General features: G+C 43.8%; 1 protein-coding gene across 5 annotated transcripts in view; it reads right to left on the bottom strand.

The window, feature by feature from the left end:
* DTNBP1 (dystrobrevin binding protein 1) overlaps positions 1-12,382 on the bottom strand; it is a 155,024-nt gene that overhangs the window by 54,895 nt on the left and 87,747 nt on the right. For all 5 annotated transcript variants that reach the window (XM_075532451.1, XM_075532450.1, XM_075532454.1 and 2 more), the window contains exon 7: positions 8,253-8,275. In XM_075532451.1, coding sequence (XP_075388566.1) covers positions 8,253-8,275 — 23 coding nt within the window. The remainder of the gene's footprint in view (positions 1-8,252; positions 8,276-12,382) is intronic.

Below are 12,382 nucleotides of genomic sequence, written 5' to 3'. Positions count from 1 at the left end.
GAAGTGCTCTCTGCTGCAGCCTGGTGTGCACTCATCACTCGGCTCCAGCTCGGTGTCCCGGATGCTGGAGTACTCCAATGCTGCCTTCTCAGTCGGCACGGTGCCATCCTGGGGAGCACAGTCTTACAGTCAGGAGTCCCCGGGGACAAGACAGAAGGCGCCGCAGCACACAGGCCTGGTATTCTGGGCCCAAATGCTCACAGCCTTGACATTCCCATCGTGCACAGTTGTACTCCAGCGCACATTGGCCAGCCATGGTCAGAATCAACTCAAAGGCAACTAATTAACAACATATTTCTGCAGTGTACCTTTCTAGTCTATAAGCCTGTGAGCTGCTTAGGGCAGAGGCCTGGTATCGCCACCCTTGTATCCCCCAACCACCGTTTCCATCACTAAACTATCGTCAAATGACTGGTGCTTAGGCTTTAAATGCTAATTCCGGAACTGAAAGAATAAGCTTTACTGAGGTTAACCATGCAGCATCATCATCCAGATGTAACAAGTTCAGGGCTGTCCAGGCCAGTGGCATGCAAAACCCATATCCAAGAATCATTCAAACAGGTGAGACTCCTCAACTTTGCCTGTGACTTCGTTGATGTAGATCACCTGGTCCATCCAATGACTTCTACTTTTACTTAAATTTAACCATCTCCTACACAGTGAATTGCTACCCTTCCAAGATATCACAAGGACAAGCCCTCCTTTGACCAAACGTTTCACCTCAAGCTCTGAAAACATTCTGGGCTTTCCTAAAGTCAACTTGTCCGTAGGACTTCAAATTCTGTGATCTTTCTGGTCTGACTCGCCCTCTCCTCTTCAGCTTAGATTCTACCCAGTCACTTGAATCACTCTCATTAGCATCAAAGATACCATGGCCTGTGGGACCATTACACGCGTGCTTTGAATTTTCAACCCTGTGCTTTATTCATTTTGGCTTTTATTTCTACTTCTGAGTCTAATTCAAGAGTCGACTATCTTTGCTCATGTGGGTTCTCAAAAGCTGTTTTCTCCCTTGACACCAATTTCTTCTTCTTTTTTTGCTGTATTACCAAGGTCTCAGGGGAAGAGAGAGAGAACTTATCCAGACATCATTTCTGCCTGTCTCCTCAAGGATCGCAACCATCTCCTTTAACATTTTTAATTCACCATTTTTCCTTGATGCTGAATCCACCTTAGGCTGTCTTTTCCTTTCATGATTTCAATTTGTTAGAAGGGAGGTAGTTTGAGTCCCCTTTTACTGCTAACTTCTCAAACATTTCTCACGTGCAACTTGGATTCTCCTTCTACAAATAGCTCATCAGATCACTACCTACCTACTCAGCACCTCCCAGTATATTCAGTGTCATCGGACTACTTGTGTCACTGGTACCCATTTCTCCTTTCTAGGCTTTCTTGGCAATGAAATGCCTTGGCTCCCCTTCTCGTTCTGACCACTCGGGCCACAGAATTGTCAACTAGCCCTGTTTTTGTGAGCTAAGTCATTTATGTGATCTTGCCATACTGTGGAGGCCCCAGCGGTCTTTACACATGATGAACTTGCTCCTTGCAGGGACAGTGAATTATTTAGTGTGGCTCTTCTAGCCCAGTTTCTCACTCCCACCAAACGACCTTTCCCTGCATGGGTCTGGTAAGAAGGTGCAGGAAGATCCTGCGTATCTGGGAAAGGATGCCCAGAGTGCCGTTCTGACGTGTATAAAATGAGCCCACTGGGAGAAGGAGCCATGAGAGGGGCGCATCCTCTGGGCTGGAGATTCCTGCACAGTGAACCTCCTGGATCCAGGTGGCAGCTAAAACACCAGAAGAGGAGCAGCAGAGCCAGCAGACAGAGCATTGAATAGTCATGGACTTCCCAAGCCATGGAGCAAGTTAGGACGTGCCCTTGGGCAGGAGGCTGCCACTGGGCACTTAATTCTGGCCACGGAGCTTGGGCTGAGTGCCTTGGGGTGGAGGCTGACTGCGAAGTGTATGCCCCTTTGGGCATTTGTTAGCAGACCTAAAACTTTGTAACATGTCCTGATAAAGAACTCACCCCTGACCACTTCTCACAGGCACGACCACTTGTTAAGTTCCATAATAAACATTGCAATGATGAATTTTGTCTGGGAGATCTGTATAGCCACTGCAATAGGTATTGGAACCTAGAGGTAAATTACAAACATCAATTAAGGCTGCGTCCTCACATAACTTTAAATTGAGTAGGGGGCTACATCTCTCACTGTGACATAGTTGGGGTCTACAGTGGTCAGTTAATATCGTGAAAGCTCTAATATGTTGTCGGTAGGTGCTGCCCATTGCTTTCTAAGTCACAGTAGCCCGGTGTACAGCAGAAGAGCACCCGCCTGGTCGTGCGCCATTGGGGGTCACTTGGAGCCTGTTGTCGCCTCTGTGCCCGTCCATCTTGTTGGGGGCCTTCCTCTTTTCCCTGCAGCTCTACTTTACTCACCGTGGTGTCCACCAGGGACTGGGCTCTGATGATAGAAGGTCCAAAGAACCTGAGATGCAGTCCAGCCCTCCTTTCCCCAAGACAGATGTGTTGGTTCTTTGGGCAGTCCATGGTCCTCTCAGTGTTTCTTGCCAACACCATCATTCAAATGCATCGATTCTTCAGTCTTCCTTAGTCAGTGCATGTGAGGTCACTGAAAATACCATGGCTTGGCTCAGGCACACCTCTGATGTCAAAGTAACATCCTTGCTTTTCAGCACTTTCAAGAGGTCTGCGTGGCACATTTACCCAGTGCAGTGCATCAGTTCATCTCTTGACTGGTGCTTCCATGTGCACTGATCATGGAGCCAAGCCAGATAAAATCACCGACAACTTCAACCTTTTCTCTATTTATCATGATGCTATTGGTCCAGTTGTGAGGATTTTGGTCTTCTTGACATTGAGTTGTAATCCCTACTGAAGACTGCAATCTTGATCTTCATCAGCAAGTGCTTCAAGTCCTCCTCACTTTCAGCAAGCAAGGTGTATCCCATCAACATATCACAGGTTGTTAATAAGCCTCCCTCTAATCCCAATAGCGCATTCTTTTACACATAATTCAACTTCTCTATTTGCTCAGCGTACGGATTAAGTAAGTGTGGTGAGAAGATGCAACCCTGATGCACAGTTTAATATAACTGTTCTTTTTTTAAAAAAAAAATTCATGTTTTTGTTAAGCATGGCTCCACTGATTAATAACTCTTGCATAAACTACCTAGCTATATTGTACTTGATAAAAACTTCAGTCTATTTTCTTAAAGCACGGCAGAAATTTTAGACTTGTCATACACTGGTGTATAGAACCTTGTAGGATTTTTTGGTGATGTCTTCTCCAAAGCTCTAATTTTTATCTATACCTTTTCCAGCAACTTACAAAAACCTACCACCTATCATCTTTTCAAAGCAGCACTTTCTCACAAACAATTCTCCTTAATGTTGATGTATCACCATTATATCCAGCAAACGACAAGAGCACGTACAAGCAGCATAAAGCACCCCTGGGTGAAGCATCCAGCAGAACTGGTGGATGCAGATGTGTTTGGGTGTCCTAGAGAGCGGTCCACCAGTCCTGAGCATTCAGCACCCTGTGGGCATCATCAGTATACGTGAGAGAGGAAACAGAGAGGGCACCTGAGTGACGTTAACAGACCAAGACTGCCTGTTAAACAGGAGAAAGGCAGGGCTCTTATAACCATAGAACGACGCCCAGTCCTACATACCGTGTTTTCAATGGCACAGTATTTACAGACTTCTACTTAAAATGAAAACATCTGTGTTAGGCAGGGTTCCCTAGAGAAACAAAACCAGGACACTTATGATTGTATATTATATTTATATAGCACAAAGGAATAAAACAGCTAATTAGCCCACACAGCAGGACAGAGGGCTCAGTTCAAACTCACTTCTGTGGACCAGTTAATATTCTGAAAGTCCTTCAACTCAGAGGGCTTCCGGGTCCAAGGTCAAGGAAACAGACAGCCAAGTTTTTCTTCAGGCAAGGCAGTCTGGCCACAGGCAGCAAAGAGCCAGGAGGGTCACCAATAGTCAGCAGCTCAGGAGCTTAGGGAAGCAGGCCCGGAGGGGATATCAAATTCAAGCAATGTAAGGCAACAGGATCTGCCAGCCTCCAGCTCAAGCGATGCACAGACCAGGCGAAGCAGGTCTCAAAGGAACCTCATGCTCTAGTGACAAGATCCAAGGGTTGGGTTTCCCACATGTAGTGTAGCTCACGAGTTGAGGCAGAGAACTAGCTCAAGCAGTTGCACACTGGTCAGATTACCAGAGAGTAAGAAAGAGGGGGCGGGCTTTGCTGAGCCATTTATCTCTTTGCCCTCCAATCAACTGCAACCTGATTAATCCCACATGTTCCTATTGGCCAGGTTGGCACAATAACCTACCTATAACAACATCTTAGAGCAGTATAGGCATACCATGTTGTATTGAGCTTAACTTTATTGGGCTTCGCAAATAATTGTGCTTTTCACAAATTGAGGGTGTGTGGCAGCCTTGTGTAGCAGCACAATTTTCCCCGACCGTGTGTGCTCTCTTTGTGTCTCCGGACAAGTTTTGGGACTTCTTTCACTGTCGCAAACTTTTGCATGCAACTGCAGGTTAACAGACTACCGCATGAGCGCAGGCATCCACACAGGGGGAAAGCAAAGCCTGGGTGCAATACTCACTTCATTGCAGTGGTTTAGAATTGAACCCGTGGTATTTCCAAGGCATGCCTGTAATTTTCAGACTCATCCATGGGACGATCAATGGTTTTAGGAATTAAAGTGGAAAAACAATAATTCCCGAATAAGCATGGCTATTCACAGCCAATTTCCCCAGTGCTTTAAAGGACTGTGAAAATCTTACACGAGCTTACAATAATGAAATTTCTTCATACAAAATTAAGACTTTCTTCATACAAAATTAAGACTTTTAATAGTCTAATACTCAAGTGGCCATTACTGAAAGTTTAAGAGAGTGGAATATTTTTAAAATGCAGTAAACTTTCCTGCTTCCAATATTAAAACAGCAAGGCCAGGTCCAGTTGAGATTGTAGGGATTTGCCCTGTGGGGCAGAAGCACAGGTGGCCTTAGCTCATTAACCTCAACACAGTAAAGGTGGGAGAAGCCAGAATTCAGGAAATGGACATATATTATTCACTCTCAGTGTTACTAATGTGAGGTTCCACCCTCAACGTTTTTTCTCTACTTAGAAATACAGCTAAACTGGGGGGGGGGGGGTAGGGGGTGCTAGAGGGCGTAATGACTTTTGTTTTCCTGCAATTTGAAAAGGGGAAAACAAAAGGATCGCTATGTTCTTTTCCATCCACTACTGCACCGTGGACAAAACGCCGTATTTTTTTCTCTTGATAAATGCTATGCACACATTTGAAATATTAGCAAAATGCTCAAGAGGAAATTAGCAAAATACTTAATGACTATTGATGCTAAAATGAACTAGATAGGAGGCAATAATCCATTGAGGTCTTGCGCAGACTCCAGAACGTTCACCGGCCTATGGGTGGGTCTGCGGTGGGGTTCACGCTGCCCATCGCGAGGGATGCGGGCAAGAACAACGCACTGCCGCTGAGAGGAAATGATTTTATCAGGCGACACGCAACGCTCCATAACCTTCTGCAAACGACTGGGTACTTTTTCCCCTCTTATTCTAGGAATACTGTCAAAAGCACATCTCAGGGCTGAGAGGCAAATAAAAGTGACATGTTACATAATCGCTGCCCCAGCCTGTCTTTCACTATTAGCTTGATTGGTTCCCCCACCCCCACTGAATCTTACTGTTATATAAGAATATGGGAAGCTAATTAACCAAAACGAAGAATGAGAGAGAGAAACGCATTTTATTGGGAGTTCATCTCTCGGTCCAAACTATATGCCTGTGGGGAATGGTTCACAAAACCAGTGCCAACCATGGAAGGACCCCCGCACAGCCCAGCACACAATCGCTGAACAGCCCACTCAATACGCTGGCCACAACCGGCACTGCTCACTAGAGAACTGTAGTCACTCACATGGAGACCCCGCCCAAACCGCTGTCCAATCACAGCCATCCTAGGAATAAGCCCTTGGACCAGCCATTCTCAACCTGTGGGTCGTGACCCGAATGGTCCTTTCATAGGTGTCACCCGATTCCTAACAGTAGCAAAATTACAGTTATGAAGTAGCAACGAAAATAATTTTATGGTTGAGGGGGGTGGTCACCACAACATGAGGGATTTATTAAAGGGTCATGGCATCAGGAAGGCTGAGAACCACTGCCTTAGACCTTTATCCCTGAAGGTTAGCCATTTTCTTAAAACAATCAAAATAGACAAAATGCTTGAACAATTCAACTATGAATGAGATATCAGAGCATATTTGATTATTCAATAAATCCAAAGGTCAATGATGGTCTAAAATGAGCTTAAAAAACAATTAAATCAGAAGTGATTTCAATATGTAGCACATCCACTGTGTCAGGCACATTTGTACATATGTTGCCATCATCATTTCCAAAACATTTTCTCTCGATTTGAGCCTTTAGTATGAGCTCCTCATTTTTCCCTCTTTCCCTCCCTCCCTCATGAACCCTTGATAATTTATATATTATTGTTTTATATTTTTCTACTATTTCATGGCAAATGAATAGTGGGGAATGTGAGGAAAACTCTCCTAAGAAGTGAGGGTGGAAAGACCGGACCTTGCTTACAATGACAACGTCAGCAAGAAAGGTCCACCCCTTGCAAAAGGCAATATGCTTGGCAACGAAGAGGCTCAGCAACGACAAGGAGACCTGCGCTGAGATGGATCGGAACAACAGTCTCAGCCATGGACTGAAACATGCCCACACTCGTGAAGGTGGCCCAGGCCGGGGCAACGTTTCCTCCTGTCATGTCTATGGTCAGCATCAGTTAACTTGGTGGCAACTGAAAACAACTGCCAGGAGAGGAGGAGGGGGCGAGGGAGATGACAAACTGGCAGGGCCCTGAACTGCTGGAAAACACGTGGTTCCCCCTTGTGCTTCTTCAAAACCAGTGAGGGACAACATGACCAAGAATTCCTCTTCCATGTTCCTCCTTCAGAAGCTCCCTAAACGCTGGGTGAGTTTAGACTTGCAGGAATTATTTAATCGGAGCCTCTGGTTTTACAGATGGAAAAGCTGAGCCTCATGCAGAGACAAGGCTTCACACACACACAACAGACTAGTGTGCCTCACTTCGGAGTAAGGATGGGACCGTGAACCACCCCAGGGGATGGATGGAAGTGGAAGACGTTACTCTGAATGTAGTTAGTCAAGCACAAAAGGTCAAGTATTGCATGAGACCAGTGTTAGGAAATATTTTTAGACATCAAGAAAAGAGTTTCATACCCAAAGAAACAAACTGATAGTTGCCAGGGGCGGGAGAGGAAGGGAGGGAAGGAAAAGCACTATCCTAGAGCAGGATGGGGAACGTCTGGCCCAAGGGCCAAGGCATCGTCCATACCGGGTAACATCACACGCCTCACCAAAGAGCAGCAGCTCCAGCTAACACATCCGCGGTGAGTAAATTAGGCGTTTGATCAGTATGGCCTGAGAACAATGCTATAAATAGCCAAACGGCCATTGGCAGAAGACAGATCCCGCACTGCTGCCCTAGAGGGTAGACAGGTGTGAACTAGGCTGAAAGGACGATAACATCCTGAACAAGAGGAAGATAGGGGAAATGGAGAGGCCAGGGCATGTTGTGTTGAACACAAAAATGATGGTCCGATATTTAAACAGCCACCCAATGCCCAATAAAAAGTTGTTTTTTTTTAAAAGAAAGAAAAAACGTACAAGACTTAATCAAAATTACAAAGCAGGGGCAGTGCGGGATCCAGTATAGAAAATCTCTCAGGAAGGTCAGCTGCAGGGACACATCATCTTTATCACCACCGCCGCTCCACGGAATCCACACTGCCCACAACAGAAACCAGAATCTTGGTGGACAATGAGTCTCAACAGGTCCAAGGCTCGTAGGGCCCCTTCATGACACACTAAGTGTAATAATGGCCATTAATCAAGACTCTCACTGGGAGCATGTGCTGTCGCTGAGAGAGAGTATCAACACCTCTTGTGATTAAGTTAAACCTACAAAAACAGTATTAAGGAAACTTTTTTTTCTTTTTTTTCTTTTGTGAAACTTTTACTTGATAAAAATATATTCTTTTTAAAGAAAAAGAATGAGGTCTTCCACATCTCAAGTACATCTAACACCAGTTCACCCGCAGCCACTTTTCAGAAAACGAAACACAGTACCTTTGAAGTCTTCAAGTTCCTTCCTGCAGAAAAAAGAAAAGGCGAGTTAAAATCACCTATGCTCAATAGAAACTGCGCTTATAATAAAATGTTCATACTTTGAATGTTCGGAGTGGATTTTTGGAATGGTCGTACTTTACTAAAATTGTCAACACAATTCATTGAAAGTAACTATTTTCAGTTGTTTCTGCTATTTCTCTATTGCAGCAGTTCTCAACCTGTGGGTCACAACCTGTGGGTCGAACAACCCTTTAACAGGGGTTGCCTAAGACCATTGGAAAGCACATTTCTGATGGTCTTAGGAACCAAGACACCACTCCTCTATCCATCTCCAGGCGGGTCCACATGTATACAGATACGTATGCCCACATTCGAGTACCTGGAGCGAAGACTGTTACCCATGCTACACCATGCTTAAAAACAAAATTTCATTTATTTGTCATTAGAAAGAAATATTTCATAAGCAAATGTGGTGAAGAAAGCTAATGGTGCCCAGCTATCAAAACATATAGTGTCTGGGGTCTTAAAGGCTTGAAGATAAACAAGCAGCCATCTAGCTGAGAAACATCAAAGCCCACATGGAAGAAGCACACCAGCCTGTCTGACCACAAGGTGCAGAAGGGACCAGTTATCAGGCATCAAATAACTAAAAATCATATCAGTGGGTGCTCACCTTCCCGATATGATCAATGAAGACAAACGTGTGCATCAGCAAATGTGGTGAAGAAAGCTGATGGTTCCCAGCTATCAAAAGATATAGCATCTGGGGTCTTGGAGGCTTGAAGATAAACAAGTGGCCATCTAGTTCAGAAGCAACAAAGCCCACATGGAAGAAACAATGCAGCCTGTGTGATCACGAGCTGTCAAAGGCACCAGGTATCAAGCATCAAACAACAAAAAATCCTATCATTGAAAACGTGTGAGTGCAGAGTGGAGACTCAACAAAGCCAAGTGGACACCCCTTTACTGAAGGGTTGTGGGGAGGGGATGAGTCAGTCAGGGTGCAGGGTAGCAACGATGAAACATATAACTTTCCTCTAGTTCATAAAATATGCCCCCCTGCCCCCATCTATCATGATCTCAATTCTACGTTACAAATCTGGCTAGACCAGAGGATGTACATTGGTACAGATAGCAACTAGAAACACAGGGAATCCAGGGCAGATGACTCCTCCAGGACCAGTGATGAGAGTGGTGATGCCTAGAGGGTGGACAGCAGAGAAGAGGGCACGGGGAGACGTCGGACAGTGTAACATATGACAAAATAATAACAATTTATGAATTATGAAGGGTTCATGAGGTAGGATGGAGTGGGGAGGGAGGGGGAAAACGAGCAGCAGATATTAAGGGCTCAAGTGGAAGGCAAATGTTTTGAGAATGAGGATGGCAACAAATGTACATATGTTCTTGATACAATGGATGTATGTATGGATAGTGATAAGAATTGTACGAACCCCCAATAAAATGATTTTAAAAAGATTAATACAGGTATACTTATGCAATATACCTTTTAGAAGAGTTTTTTAAAAGCTGTCTAGATAAAGAAATCCATGTCTGAGGAACCATTGCTCTAGTGTTGTTTTGGCTCTAAGAGCAAATAATCTATTTTTATTAGCACCATTCTTGTAAACCAAGGATTTCAGTTAACATTGCACATATTTCAGTAACAACGTTACCCATCTACCATCTACACTGTTAATCGACTACAAGTTTATTAAAAATTGGATGCAGATATTTCCATGGGAGAAAAAGAAATATTTCACAATATATAATTACATATTGTTTTTGTGATTAATCACTATGCTTTAATTATGCTCAAACTGTAACAATGAAAATACATCCTGAATATCAGATATTTTCATTATGATTCATAACAGTAGCAAAATTACAGTTATGAAGTAGCAACAAAAATAACTTTATGGTTGGGGGGTCACAAGACATGAGGAACTGCATTAAAGGGCTGGGGCATCAGGAAGGTTGAGAACCACTGCTCTAATGGATCAAACATTTTTTTTTACCAAAATTTAAACTATTAAGACTCCAATGAAAAACCCAGCATTTTAACATTAGTTATGAGCCATCTAAGAAAATAAAAATCCATTTTTATAAAAGCACACAGATTTTTAGATGATAAATTATCCAGGATGAAATCCATGGGCATCTCGTCAATCCAACTGACAGTGACCCATAGGGCACAGCAGCATGCCTCCCTAGACTTTCTGAGACTGGGAATCTTTATTGAAGCAGACAGCCCTGTCCTTTTCCTCCAGGGAGGCTGCTGGGTTTAGCTGCTGACCTTGTGGCTAGCAGCCCAGCTCTTAAGCCACGAGGATGCCAGCAAGGCTCCTCAGCAAGAAGAGGAGCAGTCATTTCCCTTCTCAGGTGAAAGGGAAAGGTACTTCTCAAAGCAGTGAACTCCGCCGTTCATCTCGCCATGGGAGGGCCAAGCCTTGGAGAAGTCCTCAGGTCTACTTCGTCCACACCAATTAAGGATCCTACCGGAATACTAAGTCTGCTTGAGTGGTTCTGAATAGGGCTGTGAATTCGCATGGTTGACAGTTCAAAACCACCAGCCACTCCTCAAAAGAAAGACTGGGCTTTCTACACCCATAAACAGTTGCAGTAATGGAAATCCACAAGGGGTCACTATGAGTCAGCACTGACTCGATGGCAGTGAGATTAGTATTTATAAATAGCAAGTTTGAAGAGGTAAGTTTATTTGGAAAAGGTTTGTCTTCTCATTCAAAATATATGACATTCATCTTTTATTTGCCCTCTAGGTTTACTAAAACTGTATAGATGTCTTGATTTCTCAAGCCAGTGAGACTTACAGCTAATTACAATATCCTTCATGGCCCCAACTGGTTGACTTCAGCTGATAGCAAGGGCTGGCAAGGTTCCCACTTAAAGTCCAATCAGATAATGCTTCTGCAACAGCCAAGGTTTAAGATTCTGAAACAGAGGGTCACCACGCTCCTCCTTGCTCACCATACCCAGTCCATACAGTAAAACTCCACCACCATGGTTCAGTTACTCAGCCCACACCAGACTCACTGCCATCACGTCGGGGCTGACTCACGGCAAAGCCCCGGTGGGTTTCCAAGACCGTTACTGTTCTGAGACTGTGAATCTTACTGTGAATCGTTACTGTTCATGGAGTAGAAAGCCCAGTCTTTCTTCTGTGGAGCTGCTGGTGGTTTCAACAGTCCCCCAAGCGACTTACAGCCCAACATAAAACCACTGCACCTCCAGAGCTCCCGGGGGTTCAACACTGAAGAAAGAGAAACTGAAAATGTACAATTCTATCTTACTGAAAAGCAACTATTTCCCTTCGTCCAACTGTGTAACTGTATTCATAAAAAGCTCACCCCTCTGGGAACCCAAGGGACTTCAAAAAGCTGGTGGGAAAGTAGAATTAAAAAATAATGGAAAATTTCTACCAACTTTGGGAAATGCCTTCATAGAACCCACCTACATTTTCTGTCTTTGGTGTTTATTGGGGAGCTGCTATCCCACTTTAAGTGTGTGCTGCCATCTGGTGGCGGCCTGTGACAGCTTGGTGACTCCTCCCATCGACCCCCGCACCAGACTCGTTGGGCTTCAGAAATGTTGTGGAAAGACTCCTCTGGTTTTAATTCACTTTTCCATTAACATTTTGAAGTCCCCTCCTATGGCTTACTAGTTGTATCAAAATCAGTTTTATCTCAAGAAGTGTTGTTTTTCATTCTGTTCAAAATGCTTATTACTTAAAACACATGGTGTGAATGAAATTGAAAACAGAAAATAATTTGTTTTAAGAGGGTTGATTAAGTACTACTTGAGTATGTTTAAGACCTAGTTTATATTCAAACAATAGGATAAGCTCAAATGCTTACCACAAAGGCCAGAAATCATTTTGAAAGATACCTTCAATCCATTTCTTTCTTTTTTTAAAACATTTTATTAGGGGCTAATACAACTCTTATCACAATCCATACATATACATACATCAATTGTATAAAGCACATCTGTACATTCTTTGCCCTAATCATTTTCTTTTTTCCCTCCTATTTTCTTTTTTTACATTTTATTAGGTACTCATACAACTCTTATCACAATCCATACATCAATTGTATAAAGCTCATCTGCAC

This window comes from Tenrec ecaudatus, chromosome 1, assembly GCF_050624435.1.
Source record: "Tenrec ecaudatus isolate mTenEca1 chromosome 1, mTenEca1.hap1, whole genome shotgun sequence".
Lineage (NCBI taxonomy): Eukaryota > Metazoa > Chordata > Mammalia > Afrosoricida > Tenrecidae > Tenrec > Tenrec ecaudatus.
Note: the sequence above shows the minus strand (reverse complement) of the source record. Positions and strands in the feature narration are given on the sequence as shown.